At 32.2% G+C, this 22178-nt stretch overlaps 1 protein-coding gene across 9 annotated transcripts in view; it reads left to right on the forward strand.

The window, feature by feature from the left end:
• Positions 1-22178, forward strand: part of LOC132703803 (cAMP-specific 3',5'-cyclic phosphodiesterase) — a 205436-nt gene that overhangs the window by 153108 nt on the left and 30150 nt on the right. For 3 of the 9 annotated variants that reach the window (XM_060673280.1, XM_060673279.1, XM_060673281.1), the window contains exon 2: positions 8414-9234. The exons of 4 other annotated variants lie outside the window; for them this stretch is intronic. In XM_060673280.1, coding sequence (XP_060529263.1) covers positions 8477-9234 — 758 coding nt within the window. In that variant the 5' untranslated portion in view covers positions 8414-8476. Of the gene's footprint in view, positions 1-8413; positions 9235-19292; positions 20395-22178 lie in introns of those variants that run through there. 2 more of the 9 variants (XM_060673282.1, XM_060673283.1) reach the window with 1 other exon arrangement.

Genomic DNA, 22178 nt, shown 5'->3' on the forward strand with positions numbered 1-22178 from the left:
GAATAATTAGACTATTATTATTACGCAATATATATAAAATATTGTTTAGCCAATTTCGTATTCTTAATTCATAATCGTGTGTGAAGTTTACTAATGAAAATGCGCATTCTTGTCTTTCAGAAATATGTCCGCTTTCTAACACTTTAAATTCAATTCGGTTCAATTATAATTGAAATATGAGTCAATTGATATTGTAAATATTTAAACCCAGTTAATAGACAAAAATTATTATACAAATAACGTATTTCTATATAATAACGGATATTGTTAATATGAATGTATTAATTGTAGTATTTGTGAGTATTATTTAGAACCTAAAAAAAATCAGTATTTTCATATTGTTTGGAATTCATATAGTTGTCACAAGAATTTAACAATTTTTTTGAAAAATTAGATTATTAGAAACTTTATTATAATTATTAAGTGTAAATAAATATCCGCAAAATAGTCAACAACGAGAACACGATATTCTCCGATTTATATGAATGAGCAAAAGGAAGACAATACAATCCCATTTTACTATTAAAACTGATCTCAGTTTTCTATCACGCCTTTGCCATTAAAGGTTAGGTCGAGTTCACTACTGTTTTACAAATAACTCGAAATAATAAATTCATAATGTCTGGTTGTTATCGCCGTGTGCATCAAAAATTTACTTGCATGAGTGTGGAACTTAATTATACCTAGTATCATGATTTCTTGTTGAAAATCTCTAGTGGGATTATTTGTAAAACAAATATATTAAAAAACACACCGAAGAGCAATTGGTAATTTTACTTAAGCAACTTTGTATATTTCAAGAAATATCTAAATGACGACCAATTTGGGGGGCTTTTTTTTTACTTAATATAATGATAAAATAAGATGTTCTATCCTCTATCTTTCCCAGAGCTTCAGCCGACCAATTTTAAACGAAATGTCAACGGATTTGTGGTCATATGGTGCATCGAAAAAAATGTTTTTATTCCAATGCTTTTCCTGCACAGCCCGTATAAAACGTATTCTTCTTCAACATTTGGAAATATAAATTGGTTAGTTCTTTGAGGCGTTATTTCGAATTTAATGTTAATTTTTTTCAAAAAGTAAACACAACAAAAAAAATTAAATTAAAAATATCATATCGGCAATAAAAAATAACATTTCTTATTTCCACCAAATTTCGTCATACAATTAATGTTATTTAGCAAAATAGTGTGAATACATGACAAACTATTATTAAACTTTAACCGTAAAAGTAACTTGCGGTACTTATATAATTTTCCGGCAGGTCAATTTTAAATTAAATTTAATATTTGGAACACATTCTTAATGTATTTTCTGTGTAAAATTTTGTTATACAGAAGAGAAAAGGCAAAATTGTATTTATGAAGTAATTTTTTATTTAAGTTTTCTTATCTCCTGCAGTTTAAATTCTGATGTTTCCAGTATCCAGAACACTCTATAGGAATATAAAATTCGAAACTATGGTGTATGGTTGATGAGATTGTCGATATTGGTTGGTGGATATGCTACTGGAATAGTATATAAAATGATACAGAGTACTAATTTCCAAAATGTTTAGTTTTCTCCCTTGGGATAAGAATTTTGGACCAGAAAAATAAGTAGGATATATTTGTCCTAGGAATATAAAAACGTTGTTAAAATTGAAACAAAGACTTTAAAATGATTTCAATCTTATGCAACATATTTTTATAGTACTGATCCCTCTAATCAAAAAAAAAACTGATAGCCTTAACTGGCGGTTGATGTTTTCAAAAACTATTTTGCTAAGATCACCTACAAATAATAAAAAAAGGTCGTTTAAAAATTCAATTTCATAAATGTTATAACTACTCCCCAACCATACTTGAAACAAATTTAAGCGGTTAACCGGTAATTACGTTAATTTGGTCAATACCAAACGCGTTTTAACGGTTTTGGTTATCGCCCGTTTAAGTCGATGACGTCACATCTATCAAATGGAATCGAGATTTGTTTTCAAGACTTGGTTATCGCCTCTTATGAAGAGTGTGAGAATTTGAGGTTTTGTCACACCGCTGAACAGATCTAGTGAACGAAAGCAAATGATTCCGCCACAGTAATTTTCAAAAAGGACTTAACAGGGTTAATTAAATCGGATGTCAGGTCTTCATCAATTATTTTGGAATTGACTATCTCATGAAGATAGATAATTTGGAGTTGGCTAATTTAGCTGATTTATGGAGTAACTCAAAATTAGGAGCGTAATATTTTCGTGAAATTTTATAATTAAAAAGCGGGGTTAGAACTTAACCAAGTGATATCTCACTTGGAAGGCAACCAATAGAAGCGAAAGTTGAACCGGGGTTTTTACTGGTTGGCTGCTCAAATTAGTTTATATTCATATGGCTTTCCCAAGACAATCGCATGACCTCTCAGCAGTCAATTTCTGAAAGATTTAAAGAGAACAGCAAGCAAATGGCTCTGAAAATAGCTTATTTCGAATCGTTTCGGAGAGGAATTGCAGCAATAACTATAACAGAGCTTAACGGGATGCAGCTTTACCGTTTATAAGGAAAAGCTTGAAGATATTGATTTTACAAGTTAGTGAAAAACAAGGAAAAAAAAAGAAAAGAAGGATATACAAAAGAACACAAGGAACTAGAGAAGGACTATTTTAATATACTTCAGGTATTATATGCGGAGTATACAAGCAACCCAGATATTGAGGAATTTTTCGCGATATTTTTGAAATATAATTAAGAGAAGTCTGTAAATAGCATTATTATTGGTTGACCTTTAATAGTGGCATCTACGTTTTGGTAGGCGGGTACCTTCTGCTAGGACTTGGCAAACTTAGCGTAAACCCTGTCGCCTTGTCCCTGACCTTGCACTCCTCTAAACAGCTATGCGGCCACTGATTTTCAAGCAGGCCATGACTAAATCAGCAGTGAAACTATTTCTTTTTACTCTATTTATGATAAAGTGAGTCAGTTTTAATTGATTTACTGCAATAAAGTTGAGATCAATATGGGTATATATATATATATATATATATATATATATATATATATATATATATATATATATATATATGATGACACTATACTCCGGGATATCATCCGTTCGCTCGTTGAACTCCGACTGGAATCCTGCATCCGACTGGAATCCTGCAGACGTTTCGCCAAAATCTCACTTGGCATCTTCAATGCTCGCGCTCCGAAAACACTTCGAAAACTGCATATATATATATATATATATATATATATATATATATATATATATATATATATATATATATATATATATATATATATATATATATATATATATATATATATATATATATATATATATATATATATATATATATATATATATATATATATATATATATATAAAATAACAAGCCAGAAAAAATTGGGTGTTTTTAAACTAATGTGAACTGATTAACATAAACATATGCAAGTAAGGGGTGTTTTTTTTTTCGATGTATAGAACTTTAAGTAGCAATGAAACAATGATAGATCATTCGATTGACATGCATTTTATTTATCCGAAAGGTAATCTTGTGGCATTACATTTTAAATATGATTTCTGGCATATGACCGCTACGGCTGGCGCGGATGTAGTCCAATCTGGACGTCCAATTTTCGATGACTTTTTCCAACATTTGTGGCCGTATATCGGCAATAACACGGCGAATGTTGTCTTCCAAATGGTCAATAATTTGTGGCTTATCCGCATAGACCAATGACTTTACATAGCCCCACAGAAAGTAGTCTAGCGGTGTTAAATCACAAGATCTTGGAGGCTAATACACAGATCCAAAATTAGGCGGTCACCAAACGTGTCTTTCAATAAATCGATTGTGGCACGAGCTGTGTGACATGTTGCGCCGTCTTGTTGAAACAGGACATCATTGTTATTCAATTCAGAAATGAAAGAGTTAGTAATCATAGCTCTATACCGATCACCATTGACTGTAATGTTCTGGCCATCATCGTTTTTGAAGAAGTACGGACCAATGATTCCACCAGCCCATAAAGCGCACCAAACAGTCAGTTTTTCTGGATGTAACGGTGTTTCGACATACACTTGAGGATTAGCTTCGCTCCAAATGCGGCAGTTTTGTTTTTTGACGTAGCCATTCAACCAGAAGTGCGCTTCATCGCTAAACAAAATTCGCTGACGAAAATCGGGAACAACGGCAATCTCGTTTTGGGCCCATTTGCAAGCGTTGTTCAGTCGTGAGTCTATTCATGACTGAGAATAAATCACTTGACAGCTGTTAAATCGGTCACCATCTTTAACAGTAATGCCAACTTAAAGTTCTATACATCGAAAAAAAAACACCCATTACAATATGCACTGCAGCACAATCTGCATCTATGTCATGTTTAACAGAAATTCTTTTTACTGGTATTTTGAAAATTTTGGAAAAAGTTTAACACTAATTATTATAGAAGTCTTATTCATTTTTTAAGTTAGCAAACTACGCCTTGTGTTTTTTATACATCATTTGGAATTTATGCGCCAAATATTTTCCATTGCCAAACTTTAAAAATAAGTGGGATCTTAATTACTTTGTAAGTATATGTTTAAACACCGATAATTTTCAAGCAAATATTGCGTGACCGTCACCGTACAGAAAGCATACAATTTAATATCTTGTAAAGTATATACATCGTGTTTAAAATAAAGGACCATAATATTAAACTGGTATTGTTACTCTTACATAGGTATTTTGCAATAATATAAGAATTTGTTTTCATTTGATTTGCGACAGAAGAACGTCGGAATACCTTATAATTATGAAACTGTTCAAGATGGCGTTTTGAAGTTTAGAAGACCCAATATAAGTAAAATTTCTAATTTTTAACCTCATATGCAATAAATTTATTTCCGGTTTGAATGGAAATGACTGTAATTTTTGCATTTCGCAATATGTTTTTAAGACCAAATTTTGCAGTATCATACGTGCTTCAGATTTTATTTAATGTAATTTGAAAAAATATTTATTTATTAATATGGAGAATAATGTGAGAGTGTACTAGAAGAAGCAGTAAAACAAGCACTGAAACTGGACAAAGTTGCTTAAACATATTTAAGCAGATTATATTTATACATGTGGAATATTATATCGTGTCAATTAATGCCAATTTTTCATTAATTTTTCTTTTCTATTCAACTAATTTTAACTGCCTTCGGGAGTTCGGGAGCCGAGTCATCTTGTTACGAAGGAGTATATTCAAGTTACGTAGTTACATGACACTTGTGGCTCTATAGCGTGTGAGTTTATCCCCAATTTCGTGTGAGCAACAAAGTGAGCAACCATAGTGTCTCCACGAAATTGAACTAGTAACATGGTGACAACATTTAATTAAAATGTCTTAAATAGCAGCTTAAATTGTGGGTCATGTAACTTTCCTCTATTGGAGCCTCCGTTGGCGAACGTTTTATTCAAGGATACCGTTAAAGCGTTATTATATGATCTACTAACGTCAGGGGTAAAATCGTTCTCATAGAATAGACTTTGAAGTTGACAATTATCAAGTAGTCGGCAACATGAAAAGTATTATTCATTTCTTAAGAAATCTGCGCATGCGCGGCATTTAGTTCATGAAGATGGCAGTTCCTTATATCTTGAGTTAACGTTTGTTTGAATTAATTTCAATTATGACCATTTTATCTGGCTACAGTCAAATAAAAAACTGGCAGATGCATCTAGAAATTAAGTTTACTTTTCAAAATTCCTATAAGGAGTCAAATAGTCGCAAAATTTGACTGATTTCCAGGTTGACTTCTTCAGTTCCGACAACTTAAAGCGGATTGTGCACTACTGCATGCTTTCCTTCCGAGAGCTTAATGTCCAATGAAAAAAATCAGTTTTAGATTGAGCGATACATGATGATGGATTACTTGATTATTTCGTCATTTGAAGACAATGTTTCCGTTTCGTAGGGGTTTGTTATTTGAATCTTGTATTCAGTGTCGTGGTTCTAACAATAGATCAATTTGTATTTCAATTGTAACAACTATATGGCACGAATTTAAAATTTAATTTAATTTAGTAAGAACTCGTTATAATTTGATTAAGTTAAATATAATTTCATATTTTTGCATCGATTGTTGTTAGGTTCTGATGCCGAATAAGTCGAGAACAAATAAAGTATTGCAAATCAAACTGAAGCAGCCATGAATGTTTTTTTTTAAATCATATTCTAACTTCATTATAATTTTGTAGTTTTTATCTATCAATTTGTACTATATAACAAGAGTCAAAACTTCTACACAAGGGGACAAGTAATATTTTATATTTTAGTTTCGATTTAATTTATATTCAAATCGGATATGACACTGATACATGTACAAATAAAATCACAAAGTAAAACCGATCGAAAAATGTTATCTCTCTGTATAAAAAATATCAAAACTGCTCAAAATATTTGATACGAGGGATATTGGGGGAGTTATTTAACAGATTCTCCAAACATGTACTACGACATGCTTTAAAAAAAACTTTTCATCATTCTCGGTTCAGTTTGACATCATTAGCTAGCAGTCTGGAACTAGGGTTGTTTGATTATTTTGATCAACTTACATTAAAAAGTAAAAAATCAACGACTGAATCAATTTAGGAAGTCTTTATAAAAGAACTAGGTATAAACAGCAACGGACAGTATTCGTATCAAACCGCAGAATAACGTTATATAATAAGTTTTCTAAATTGTAGGACTTTTAATGCTAAATACTGTATGGGGATTTCACGACAAAGGTTTGCTAATATTTTGGTTCGCCTACAGTTCCAAAACCAATGAAGGTATTGGAGTCGGCCTCTATTTTGGCTCTATCCATTGTAGGAAGGCGGAATGAGGTAACTGATATGGATATCTGACACCATGTCTTGGAGGAAAATGAACTCTTCTAGCACTGAAGGGGGGCAGAAACGCCACCGATAGGGCTACAGCCGAAGACAGCCGGCGAAATGGCAAGATACTGCCTTACACTGACTACGATTACCAGGACTAGTCCATTCCAAGACATCAACAGAATGATTCTTAAAACTAGAAGCTGACATTCTACAGCTTAAAATTCAGAAGGACATATCGCTCCACCAAATAACAGAAAATTATAAAATTGGATGTGCGCCGCAATAGATCGATTAGTCGCAGCGGAAAGCCGACAACGCGACTGCACGCGAGAGTCTGAAACCTAAATTGTTTTTCCTGGTTGAATTCTTTGTGAAAGTTTGTAATTTAAATATATAATTTAAAGGATGCGCTAAAAAAGTGCGAACAAGGAAATGCTTTCCGGATCCTTAAATATTTCATATTTTTATTACCCTGAGTTACGTCACTAAAGCTATTTACTGCAAAATAACTTAAAAACAACTAATTTTGAAATTTTTGTAAAAATTGTAAAATTGTAATTCAGGGGCAAAACACAATCAAAAAAGAGCGTGTAATTCGTTTTATACTTATATTTGTTTGGAATTGCTCTGCAGTTCATAGGAATTCCTCTGTAAGCACTCACTGAATATTGCACTTTGGCTTAAAGTTTTTTGATTACCCCAACAAATAATTGGTTAACAGTCCTACAGTGAAAACATAGATTCAGAAATGTTTCAAATATTGTCACGCAGTTTTACAGATAACGTAAGGAAAAATAAATATCCCTATTACTTACTCTAGACTTAAGAATACTTTAAGAAAGATTAAATATATAGGCACACTTATTATTGGAATACTATTTGAGAACGGTAATGGTGCACCTATTTGCATATTTTCAATACTTGAACTGAGGAGGCCTTTACTTGATGAAAATCCATTTATCAAAATAAATAAGAACTAAAAGTTCAGATTTTCACGAAATTATATATTTTTACATGACAATTGTTTCGACAACACCGTGTCTTTATCAAATGTCAAACATCTGATAAAGACACGGTGTTGTCCAAACAATTGTCTTGTCAAAATATATAATTTCGTGAAAATCTGAACTTTTAGTTCTTATTTATTTTGATTTTCAATACTTTAGACATAGTATTTCAAACTAAATACAACTTTGAGAGTACTTTGTATTCCGATAATTAATTTTATTATTAGTTATATTTATATTATAATTATTTTTTGTGTCTGTGACGTGTGCTAGTTTTTTCTATCTATTAAAAAAAAAGCCACTAACCAAAAACTGTAAATAAAATCTTTTTAGGGCCTTATTCGTTGTGGCATAGTTTAGTGGAAATCATGTTGAAACCATATATTTCTTTTGTAGATTTACCTGCGGATTGTGTTTAGAGGAAGATGTTAAATATTACATTTATGTATTCAATTCAATTCAATTCAGGTGGTGATAATAAGCATCGACAGTTTTTTAGATTGTCGAGATACCAAAAATGATCCCAGAATTCGGAATAAGTCCGCTTTCAAACGTGTAAAACTCTATATTTCAGAAACAGCGAACGCAACGGCCTACATTAGCAAAATGTTTATGTGACCAATAGCACTACTACGAAATGGCAGAAAAACACGCGATGGAAGATACCGACGCGATCAACATGTCGTCTCAAAATTTATCGAGAACCACATCAAGTTCAACGTTAGTTGCGGATAACGAAAATGTCAGTCATTGCCAGATCGTCACCCAGCAACCTAGCGGAGACTCGCTCGAATCTGAGTCTGAATCCGCATCTCTCAAAGCGTCTCCTAGATATTCACTTCTGAATACACCTCACTCTAGCTCTAGTCAAGAAGATTACGAGCCACCAGCTAAAGGGCAGTTCTTGTCAGCAGTGTGTAGAAGAGAGGGCAGAAGTATGGAATGTCTAAAAACGACTTCCCGCAGTTTCTTAAGTGGTAGTGAACGTGACATGAGGAAAGTGTTTTCTGAAACGACTGAAGCTAAATCTTTAGAAAGCATCGATAGGGAAGTTGTTCTAAAACGACATGCTGTTAGTGGTGAGGGGGCGCTGTTGTCGATGGGTAGCTCAACGGAGATCAGTGCCGAAAAGCGTCGCGGTTTATGGTCGGGTAAAATGCGCGTCCCCCAACATTTAAGTTTACCGCCGCCCGCGGGGTACCTAAACTTAAGTCCAGGTGAAAGAAGACTTACTATATTGTCACCCCATTCACCACACAGGACGCCGGACTTTATTAGTCTAGCCCATCAGACGACTTTGAAGACGAGAAGGAAAAAAGCAACCATTTTGCCAAGACTCATATTACCGCGCAGTGATTCGGATATAAGTGAAGTGTTCTCGGATCGGGGGTTAGAGTAAGTATTTTAGTTCTAGAACTTATTTAAAATGGGAGGTCACAAAGATAGTCTTATGGATTCTATGCCATATTTTATTAAAGTATTATGTTCAGAAATATGTTTTGTTAACGTTTTTACCTCTCTTCGTCTCTATAACAAGGCAATAATTGTGGCACTATTTTTTTTTAATTTTTAATAAAAAAATTAATTGGGAGTGCCATTTTAAGCACAATTTTTAATTTGTTATTTATGTATATGAATAAAAGGAAAATTTTTAAAAAAGTAACCTTGATCTTATTATATATTTGTTGATGTTTTTGACCTAGTTTTCAACAAGTTGTGCAAGATTGTTGAAGAACTAAAAAATACTAACTATAACGATATGATGAGCCATATTGAAAATTGAGATAAAATTAGATCATATGCAGTCATTTTCAAAATATCTGTTTAATTGTGGGATATTCTGGAAAACAAAAAGAAAATTGCTTTTTCGTATTACGTGTTTATGTGATAAAACTGCTCTTATTATCCCTTAAAGTGCTCAATTTTCGACGTTTTTCGAATGAAAGGCCGAACGAGTTTAAAAATTAATTAAAATTCTATAATACACTTTTTCTAGTTCCTTATCATCTGCTGACGTTGGCAATTACATTGGCCCATCGAACTTTGTCTACTGCCTACAGATGTTTTCCCTGTACATTGCTTAAGGTTGTGTAACCATGCGCCTGCGCCTACCAGGACCTCTTTTACTTTCTAGTTTTGCCTGTGCTATAAGTCGGAGTATGTGCCCGAAGTATTCAAGTTTTTCTCCTTGATCGTCTTTAAGAGTTCTTTATTTTTATTCATTCTTTGCAAGATAATGCCGTTAGTAACGTGGTGTGTCCATGAGAAGTGCATCATTCTACGATAGCACTACATCTCAAATGCCCCCACTCACTTTTCTGCAGCTGCTGGAGGAGTCCAGGCCTCCACGCCATAGTGCATTACAGAGAACACGTAACATTTGAGGAATCGCAGCCCTATTTGGAGATGAAGGTATAGATTACAGAGAATGTTTCTGAAGCGGTTAAATTCCGAGCGTGCTGTTTCTATTCGAATAATGATTCCATCGTTCGGAGATACGGAAATGTTTCTATTTTTTCGAGCTTAGTGTTTTTCACTTGCAGATTAGCTTGGGCCTTTGAATTTTTGCTAATGATCATAATCTTGGTCTTCCTTGTGTTTAAGCTCATATATTTATGATTCCGTTATTAATCTCTGTAATCCTTTTGCGCTGTTTGATATTAGGACTGTATCATCCGCATATCTGAGATTATTTAGCCTCTTCCCGTTAACCATCTTTACATTCAGCCAAAGCTTTACTGAAGATATGCTCCGGGTAGACATTAAATAATAGAGGTGATAAAACGCATCCTTGACGAACAACTTCTTGTATATTTATTTCGGACTCTGCTACTCGGATTATTGCTTTTTGTTGACTATATAGGTTGGCAGTAATACGCATATCTGCATCTTTTATTCCTGAGGACTGTAGTATTTCGAGGAGATTTTTATGTCGGACTTTGTCAAACAAAAAATAATCAATGAAGCAGTTAATGCCGCGAGCTCTTTTAATCAATACTTGAATTCCAAATAATGCTTCTCTGGTACCTAAGGCATGTCTGAATCCCATTTATGTTTCCCTCGATATGTTCTTCTAGTTGAGGGTGCATTCTATTGTGGATTATATACAAAAAACCTTGAGAAGATGACTCATCACGCTAATCGTGCGATACTCTTCGTATTTTTTGGCGTTTCTGGAATTAGGAAATGGCATGAAGGTTGATAGAAGTCGTTCTCTTGGTTACCCTTCTTGATATATTTTATTGAACAATTTTGTTCGGGTGTCTATGTGGTCTTCTTCCAGTTCTTTAAGAAGTTCCGCTCTGATTTCATCAGGTCCTGGCGCTTTAATTATTTTTAGTCGTTTGATAGTACACTGATTGATATTTTTATCAAATTCATCAATTTCAAGTTTTTATTATGTCTATTGTTATTTAACATATTGCCTCGTGAATAAATCTTAAACTGTGATAAAAGTAATTATGTCTGACTTCCTCACTAATACTTAACAGAATGTTACTTTTACTACATTTTTTAATTATGTTTTAATTTCATTTTCATTTATGCAAGGTATCAATTTATCCTATTCGTCTTGGTAGTCGGCCTGATTTCAGAAAATAACGATGAGACTTAAATATGTATTTATAATACTTCATTAGCATTGGCTAAACCTTCCATTTTACATATTTAACTGTGAAATTATTCTTAGTATTGAGAATGCATCATCAAGATGTTTAGGAACGTAATTAATAAATTATGTACATCCATGTTCAAAATAAATATGTCATTGTTTTGAATGAAAAAAAAAACTCAAATTTAAATCGTTCAGTGAGTTCGCGGGATTGCATAGTAATTTTGTCCTCAATGGTACTGACTAATATTAGCACAATCAAAGGGATTAGTCAGTAAGATTAAAAACATAGCATACAAAACACTCCAATCCTTATGAAGCTCGAATGTAAATTTTAACTGTCAAGCTACGTTTCCAATGGAGAAACTTTTGCGTTCCCGTTCCGTGTTTCTAAAAAATGTTTCTCAGAGTTACTAAATGTCTCTAGGTTTCGAAAACAAATAGCGGTTCGTTGTTCCTTGTCGACGGTTTCCAATTTAAGCGGAAAACTTTAAATAAAAATCGTAACACGGCTACGCGGTGCTGTGGAGGTGACAGTGAAAACGGATAGCTAACCCGAAAGTGAATTTTGATGCTAAGTTTTGGTCAGTAGCAAGCAGTAAGTTTGGTCAGTAGTGCAAGATAGACGAAATATAATAAATGTAAATCATGTGGTTTGCGTAACAGTTTTTACTGATAATTATAACACGTGCCCAAGAACAAGAAGAAAAATATTATCTTTCAATAGGGATCGAAAGCAAAAACCTCGGAAAAAAATAAAATGTTGGTTCCCGAAATAAGAATTGGTTAGTCGTCCTCATGTGAAAACGTAGCTTCAGAAGCTCAGTTGTCCAGAAAAAGAACGATTTAAAAGATTGGGCAAAGTTTTGCAGATAATGGAAGAAAAAAGAAGTATCCTACTGCTTACTACAGACCCAGAACCAGGGTGTCGTTTTAAACTTTCGTTTTATCGGAATATTTTTTATAGGAACTTTAATGGCATGGATATTTCCACAACACAGAGAAGTCTATCCTAATTTGTTAAATATATAATACCGGTTTTCAATAGATATTATTCATTGGCATGAACCGACCAAGCCTTATTATCCTGTATTTTTTTAATGTCAGAAATGTGTATCTTGCATCCTAAAAAACAGTTCGTTGTTTCGTGTTGCCAGAATCCAATTGAAACAATGCGAATTTAGGATGGTAATGCATAAACCTACAAAAAACAGCCATTTTGATCACCCAATGGCAATGTTTTTTTATACATTAACGATTTACCGTTTTCTGGAAACCCATAGGAGATACGAAAAGGAGTTTCGTACAAAAGTTTCTTGGACTCTCCTAAAGATTTAAAATATCATAATCTTGTTGATACAGGGTGTCCCAAAAGTGTCACCCTCGACATCTACTTTGATATTTTTAATGAAACACCCTATATATTTCGACATTTTTCGAATCCTTGGTTAAAATTAAGGGTCACTTTCTTAATTCCTATTCGAATTTTGTATAATTTAGGCAGAAATTGAGGTTATGTGTTTTTTTTCATATTTTGATTGTCTCTATGTGACGCTACTAATCCAGTTATTGCAACGAAAATTTAACCACAAACTAAGGGGATGATGCACTACTCAATCAGTTTGACAGGTGCGCCTTAGCTCATACAGAGTGTCCCAAATAGCTGGTGCCGTTTTGGGGAATTCAATTAACAAAATCTCAAGATTTTCAAATGGAACATCCTATATTTTTATTCAGATATAAATTCTAGTCTGTAATTTATCTTATATTTAAATTTTACTTACTTTTTGAGATATTTGAGATAACACCAGTATAAATTCTTGTTGAATTTAACGATGCCCACTTGTTGGCAATATTAGGTATTTTTCAAATAGCAAAGATATGATTCTACTTCTTTTAAAGATATAATACTCCAGATACACAAATAAAAACCATTGCTAATAACACAGGGTGGCCATTAAATTTTGAAAAAAATCGACTCTATACCACACACTTTAACATATTTAATAAAACTAGTTTCATTGACAATACCTAATAACAAAAATATATAATTAAAATTTATAGGTTAACTAAAAAAACTATAACTTATCTAAAATACCAATATATACTAACAAATTTGACAACTATGAACTCTTTAAATAGAAATTTGAAAAACCAAGTACATTTTTACATATTTTTATATTTCTTTATTTGAAATGAACATTTTAAGAGGAACATTTTGAACTACACTTTATGGACCGAATTAACTGACTCCTTTTAGTTAATTTATTTTTTATAGATTTGTTTATTCAAATTTGATTAGTTAGCCTATAAACTTTAATTATTTATTTTTGTTATTATGTATTTTCAATCAAGCTAGATAATTAACTAATAAATGTTTCTTTAAATATGAATTCCGAAGTTTTATTAAATCTGTATTGTTACAAATAGGTTTTATTCGTAAATCTGGAGTATTATATCTTTAAAAGAAGAGTATTATGTCTTTTCTATTTAAAAAATATCTAATATTGCCAACAAGTGGGCTAATGCCGGCAGCTTTAAATTCAACAAGAATTTATACGGTTGTTATCTTAAACCTCGAATATCTCATAAAGTAAAATTTAAATATAAGATAAATTACAAAGTTACCTTATTTTTTGTCCAAGAATTGTTATCTGAATAATAATATGAAAATCTTGAGATTTTGTTAATTCAATTTGCCAAAAACGGACCACTTATTTGGGACACTATGTATAAGCTGAGTCGCATCTGTCAAACTGATTTAGTAGTGCATCCACTAACTCTCTTACAAAAGTAGATACATATTCACCTAAATATTGTGAATGCTATAGACGCTTAAAACATGGTTCCTAATTTATATCAAATTAAATACAATGCCATTGTCGTTGCCGAAGTAAATCAGTAACATTATAAAACCAAAAGGACAACACGATCAAATAACAAAAATCTAACAATCTATCCTTTCATGCTAAAGAAAACTGAGCCAGCCAGTGATAGGTCGTCAACTGTCAAACTGATTTAGTAGTGCATGTCCTTACTCTCTTACAAAAGTAGATACATATCCACCTAAATATTCTGAATTCTATAGACGTTTAAAACATGGGTCTTAATTTATATCAAATTAAATACAATACCGTTGTCGTTGCCGAAGTAAATCAGTAACATTATAAAACCAAAGGTAATATTTTGGTCAGCAGTGCTGCTTACAAAGAAATTTCGATAAATTAATCTTTGTTTCGTTAAAAAAAATTAACAAATCTTTTACTTCCTAATTGGGAGGTTTAAATAAATACTGGAAAATTAATAATATAATATAATAAGAAAATATGCTCAAATAACTGAAAACTTACAATATATTCATAGTATAAAGAAAAGTGAGCCAGTTAGTGCTCGTTACCATCTATATCACTACAAATGTCCTGTCCAAGTCTTTGGAGTCATCACTTCGTTTTAGTTTTATATGGCCTAGATAAAAATCAACCCTGCTCGAAAAACTGAACGAACTGCTTTTTTTCCCCAAGAAACTTTCATAGGCTGTGGAACTTATAGGTAGATAGATAATATAATAGAAATGGAAATTATACGGAGCCCCACTTGTGGCAATAAATGCATATAACTTATCTCCTCGCACCTCGACGTATTGAACTCTATCTGTCAAGTACGACTCCAAGAACAATACTGGATTTGCTTTAAATCTGCTGGAACCCCCTATATATTTCTTTTACATTCGAATTATAAGATAGCAGCATAGATGAAAATATGTTTTAACTGCTTCAGTTAATACAATTACAAAAACAAATTACAAAACATCATAGGTCCATTTTTTTTAATGCAATGAACATGTTTTTTTTTTCTATATATGTAAGTCCTGTACCTATATGTCATAGTTTCGAAGATATGTACATTTTTACTTTCATTAAGTACTGTAGAAACCATATGGTATTTTGGCCATCAAACATTCAATATTGCACAAGTTTGTGGAAAAATGAAATATATATGAGAATCGCGCTCTGAATTTTTATCGTGACTTAATATTTACAAAAATCAGTTTTGGAACGTTGCTGTTTAGTGATCACTTTAATTCGATTTTATATATTGTGAAATCACATTGTCGGTATATTACGACATAGAAAACATTACTAAGGGAAACGGTAGACGGTTAAGGACGGATTTCTTCCTGAAAATATCCGGAAGGCCAGCTTACCTAACCGGTACAGTCAACAATGCATTTAGTGCCTTTCCTTCGGCAGAGAACAGCTTGCGTGAACACAGACCGCCTATGGGAAAAAGAATTTAGAAGACGATTAATTGTAATGTGTATAACCATCTTAGGGTTCACAGCTAAGTATTTCGAATAATTATTTACCAGCGAACAGTAGCAACTGGTTCCGATGGAAATATTTCCACTTAAGTTATGTCAGTTTATTAATAAGTGATTAATAAACTGAATTCTCCAGCCATAATATTGGAGGCAATGCTCATTTTAAGCAGCATATTTCAAAACTATAAACTGTTTAATGCAAACAAATTTAATAAAATTTAAAGGAATTACTCAGTCAAAAATTCAAGTGCCATCAACATATTTTTATAGGCTAAACAAACGTTAGTAGAATATTGTATCGAGAATCTCGGGCATTATTTTTTGAACGTTTGTTATAATTTACCTTACTTAGTGAAGTAAAAAGTAAAGGTTATAAAAATAATATATCTAATAATCGCATTCAGAAAGTTCAAAATACGCGTCGGTGACTGGTATTTATCCAAAAGGAATAATGTTTTAATATTAATATTCACTTAGGTATTTTGTCCATAAGCTTCTTTACTTTCCGATTGTTTGCGGAAATATAAAGTATCTACTGATAATAAATAATAAATAAAATAAATTATTTAAATTATTAGTATTATCATTATTGAGGTGTGTTGGCGGTTTATATCTTGGGAAGCGTTGGTAGTAGAAAAAAAAATAAAAACTTGCCCAGATGCATGCAAGCATAACCTTATGTTATACATGTTCTCATGTGTGCAGGATGTCCCTAAAAAATTAAAGTTATCTTTTTTTCCTTTTAACCCCCTATATATTTCGCTCATATTCGAATTACAAGGTCTTTTAAAAAATGTTGTACAAGCGTTAAGCATTTAACTGTTTAAATTAAAACAATTAAAAAACATCATATCTCCATTTTTTAAAAAATGAAATCAACGTTTTTTTTTCTTTCTTAACATCAAATGCTTGTATATAAGTAAGTCCATACGTATCTATAGTATAGTTTCGGAGATATTTGCATTTGTGCTTGACGACAGATCCATAATTAACCTTAATAAAACATGGTTCGATACACACGACACATCCGAAGTATGGGTTGATTCTTCTCAAACCAGTGAGACGAATGCAGCTTCAAATGAAGAAAAACGCGTCACTATAATACACGCTGGCTCAGAAGACGGATTTGTCCTAAACTGGTTGCTGTTGCATGTTTAGCCTCATAGAGCATTAATGAAACCATGTAAAATCAAAGGTCAGAACAGAAAATGTTACTCCTACGTTAAGACCTGGTATTATAAATTTGATACAAAACAACCTAAATTATTAATCTTAATGACGACTCTCATAATGAAACAGAATTAGATTTAAACATTTAGAATAAAAATGTAATTATGATAGATATTCCTTGCTATGAATTTATTGCGAATTTATTAATTTATTTAATGTCATTATTTTTTCTCAATGTAATTTAATAAGATTGTATCCTCCTAAATAATCAGAAAAATATATTTATTACCAAAAGCTTTGAGAATCCGTCCCTAATGTTCTGTCCTTTACTACCCACGGGACCAGAGTTTTATTGCCGTCGGCAGGTAACTTCCAGAATAGCTATAGTTACTCTTTGTTCAGTCCTTTAGAAAACATAGTACTTTAGCCATTAAATATTTAATATTGCTATTAAACGAAAATATGAATACTTAGTTATAACTTAAGGCACGAAGATGACCATGAGAATTCTAAAGTAGTTATTGTCATGTTTTAAATTGCATACATACAAGCGTTAAAACAATTATAAATATAAACTTTACTCGAGACAATTTGGTTACCATGACCTATGTTTTTAGTAATAAACATTTCTATTGTGGATATACTACAAATGTGCGCTGAAAAATTTGATTTTTTAATCCAATGATTTTTTTTCGAAATACTGATCTTAATTTCATCCACAAAAAAGCAATTAATTAAGATGACAATGGCAATTAATACATGACGGAAAAAAGATTGAAAAGGCTTTTCCAAAAATCTGCTTTATTCTACTTTTGCAATTTGAAGTTTCAGTAAAATAATAGTATTTGCTAGTTAAATTGTATTTTATTTAATTCAAACCAAGATCAAATTAGACTTGTATATAATGACAGCAAGCTTTGATATTAGGAACAGCATTTAAAAAAACATGGACCATTAAAAAAAATTGAGGGTGAGGTTTTAAAGTGTCTTCATTTCTCTTTAATACATCAATTTTACTTCCTTACACATTTTTCTTAATTAAACGAAATGACATTCAACAAGCTGAACAAAATTCAATGTCGTGTTTGGCTATGGATTTAGAATACTTTTTCCGATATATTACCAACATACAGGGTGGGAAAATAGTGTGACCCCTTATTTACTACTATTTTGAACAAATGTTGTAATAAGTGTTTTATAGATTCGATTAAAATTAAAAATATTCTCAATTATATTTGCTGTTTTGAACTAATTTCTCTCTGATTTTTAAAATGGAACGCTCTCTATTTAACTACTTTTATGGCGTTCAGGTATTGTCCTTCTACCACCTTTGTAAAGTATACCTATACCTATCGATTAAAATTTTTATATTGTTAAAGTAATTTAATATGTATTTAATACCCCGGTTACTTAAAAATACTTTTTTGTTACTCCGCATGTAATTTTCTAAAAAAAAGTATTTTGAATAAAAAGTTTTACCCATTGGAAAAGTTCATAAACACCTACTTATGCGACAATATGTAATCAATATTTTGAGTGTGAGCGAAAACGGCGGTTACTATTGAATTTTAAATGGAATACATTTTATATTTTTTGTATTCAGAAGATTGCTTCAATACAGTAAATGACAATTTTCTCCTATTTTTATACATCATATAATTTTGATTTCATTTAATAAATTCCAAAATAGTCTAGTTAAAGCAAATACTTCATAAATACATACAAATTTATTTCCAGCGTTGTCGACAGTAAGCTCACAAAAAAAGGTGCCTTAATAACAAACCAACCAAAATAAAACTGTATAATTTTCAAAATCAAATAAAATACTAAAATGCGAGAAAATTGCATGGCATATTCCGCTGAATCCGTTAATTGAAATATCAAAAAATTGTATTAATTATGATAAAAAAAAAGAATTTTGTAGATCATACCTGCATTACGCAAATAAAAAACAAAACTTTTTAAGCGCTTCCACCTGAATCATCAAAGCCTAGGTTCATCCGTGCTTCGAGCACATAAGCAGCGTCATGGTTGTTGCCTGGTCTTTGCCAAAAATCTACATAACAGGCTTCGCATTCTAAAACACAGAAAAGTTCGCTCGTGCAACAAAATTTAATCACGTTTATTTAAAAAAAGATTGCTTTCCGCCTAATGTCAAAAAACGCTTGTTTCCGGAATCGATTCATATAGCCACAGGAAGTTATCTGACTTATATTTATTGAATCGGCAACTCGTATTTTGTTGGCGTTAAATCGTCACAGCTATCCGATATCTTAACAAAGGTTGCACGCCACTGCGTAGACACGCAGGCGCCGACCTAACCCCTCAGTCATGGCCGCTTTGCCAGGCGAACGATTCGTTTTATCCCTATCGCAGAAATGTACGTCGCGTTATTTCTCCTATATCCCATTAACCTAAATCTGGGTGTTAAATCTGATGTTAAATAAACACAGGAATACTTTTTTAAACCTAGTGGTCACACGTTTACATCAATATTTACAAATGGAACCAGTACAGTGCCTGTTTTATGATTGGTTCGTTTTGAGCACATTTTTCCATTTCAAAGGAAGTAAAAGTGTTAAAAAGTGACATAATTAAATTGGATTTAAAAGTAATTGATAATCTGAGCTACTAAAACATTGCTGCGCGGCTATAATATTTACATGAATTTAATACAATCAAGTCATGGGATAAATAAATATTCAAATCGTCCATCTATTTATTGCAATTTACAATGATTCTATCTCAGTTTTATCGATCGTATATGTGATATATAGTAATTCAAAATAAGAGATTGTATCTAAAATTTGCGTCAATTTAAAAAGGACTGACGAATTATAGACATTAATAAAAGTGGGACAAACGAAAATCATTGGGTCGATAGACTGTTGCGTGTTAGTTTTAAAACATGTGTTTGAAAAGTGTTTCGGATTATTTTACGGTTATCTATCTGTACGATTAATATTACTATCAGACATACTTAAACGAGAAAATGAGCAATAGCGAGTCGTCATACATGGCGTTTGTCGTGAAAAATGAATCAAAAATTTCGCGATTGCGATTTGTGCAAACAGAAGCCGTTGGCAATTGAACATGGGCTGACTGGGTTCGCTTCTAAATGATAATAGTGATTGATTGAAAATAATCCAGCATGTAATGAAAAAATCGTCCTATCGCCATCAAAGATGATGTAATTTTGTTTGATGAATCATATGATGCTGACTATAATATTCATATTATGGTCATTTATTCGGAGTTTTGCAAAGACTGCCAAGTCGACGCCAGAAAAATCTGCACCCATCCCTCAAACTATGGAACAGGTTCCTGAGGAAGAACCACCTCATTATTCACCGGAACCCACCTATTCCCCTAGTCCAAGTCCTGAACCTGGTGAGCTTTTGAGTGAGATGTCAAATCCTACTAGCAGAATTTCTAGCGATAGTTACAGGTCAAGGTAAGGAAAATTATATATACCTAATGTGTATGAGCAATAAAAACATTAATATATGAGGAAGCGTCCTTTTAATACTAGTAATAATAATCTATTTATTTATTGTAATCAGGTAATATCAAACCCGTCCAACATTGTAAATATCTCGTTACTTATACGTGCAAGTTTAAAACAATTCATACAGCATTGAAATACCGAACAATGCATTACACAATATTAAAATTATATGCTTAAAACTTCAAAACCGAGCTCGCAATGTCAGTTATTATCTCAATCTTGTGTTATTATATCCACGAGTCTAGGTTTATAGTCGGTTTTATATAATATTTTTGGTTTATTTAATAATATTGATAAATATGCCTGTATCATGTAGTAGTTCAAGATTTTTGACTGTCAAAAACTCACACCTAGTACATCTGATTGCAGTTTTCTTCTTTTAATTCTTATTACATATTACATTGCTTTCCATTTTATCTACTATGATGCCTAAAAATTTCAAGCTGTGTTTTGACTGTAGGTACGAAGAACCCAAAAAACGCAAACACAAATTCCATTAGTGTGTCAGATTTGTAAAATTGGACTTTGTAATAGCAATAACATATTTGTATTTTTTATCGGTTGAAAAAAGGTACCGTAAAATTAAAAAAAAGTGCTTTAAATACTATTTACCTATTTTAGAAATGGTCTATAATAAATAATAAACTCAAAAGAAATCTATATAGTAAATAAATAGATAAATAAGCCAACAAACAAATTGTTTCGATACCCTACCTCAATTGTCAAAGCTAAGAAATTCGGGATTAATCTGAATCTCAATCACGTTCCAAATCACATTCTATCGCCAAACGAGTAGTTCGCCATTCTTAAATGTTTATGCTTGTTGGTGGTCGCCTTATGTATTATTATTGGGCTACTACTTCTTTCGTTGGTTGGTCTATTTCCACTAAACGGACCACAGAGAAACGGATTACAAACTGGTGTTGAATAAAACAAAAGTGCAACTTTGCTATTTAGTGGAATTTCATCCTGAAATACTGCAGAAATTTAATAGATAACAAAAAAAAAGATGTATTTGGTGGAAACAAGAGTGTCGAGTTTGTTTCAATTAAGGTTTCAAAAACAGAAACAAAACATAAACTGCACTGCCCCTTTGATGTAAAACCGGTTGTAGCCAAAACTCAGTGTCACCGTTTACGAATTACGCCCAGCATCTTAAAATTTATATTAGAGTTGAAATTGAACGTGGTAAAAAATATTAATTGGTCTGAGTAGAATACGTCAATATCAATTTACTTTGTCCCGGTATTCTTTAATAGTTTAATTAAGTTAATGATCAGAACAATTAATGGATTGTTCTATTTGTGGTAAAAGTATAACGTTAGATTATTGGTAACATGACGTATAAGTTCACGTCAATTCTCAAATTTACTGTGTAATAAACAAACGTTTTAATTAGTGTTAGATTTCTTGATATTTGTTACTGTGTTGTCTTTAATTCAATGCCAATCCTTTTATTATCAAGTAACTCAAATATAATGAGATATTGCAAGTAGATATGCAAAGGTAATGCGGCCATTGAAATCGTGACATAACCTCAAACCTTAGAACCCAGCGCTGGCTCGACGGCGAGCGCTTATCATAACGGATCAGTGGATGCTGCGATACTGTCTATAAATGGCGCACACTGTAATTGTTAAGACACCCTGTAAGTGTCCCTCAAATTCCGTTTGAACACTGGTCCATCTCAAATGAAGTTTTGGGCGGGTGGTCTAAAAGTCATAGCGGGC

Source organism: Cylas formicarius, unplaced genomic scaffold (assembly GCF_029955315.1).
Source record: "Cylas formicarius isolate icCylForm1 unplaced genomic scaffold, icCylForm1.1 PGA_scaffold_6__28_contigs__length_40554024, whole genome shotgun sequence".
NCBI lineage: Eukaryota > Metazoa > Arthropoda > Insecta > Coleoptera > Brentidae > Cylas > Cylas formicarius.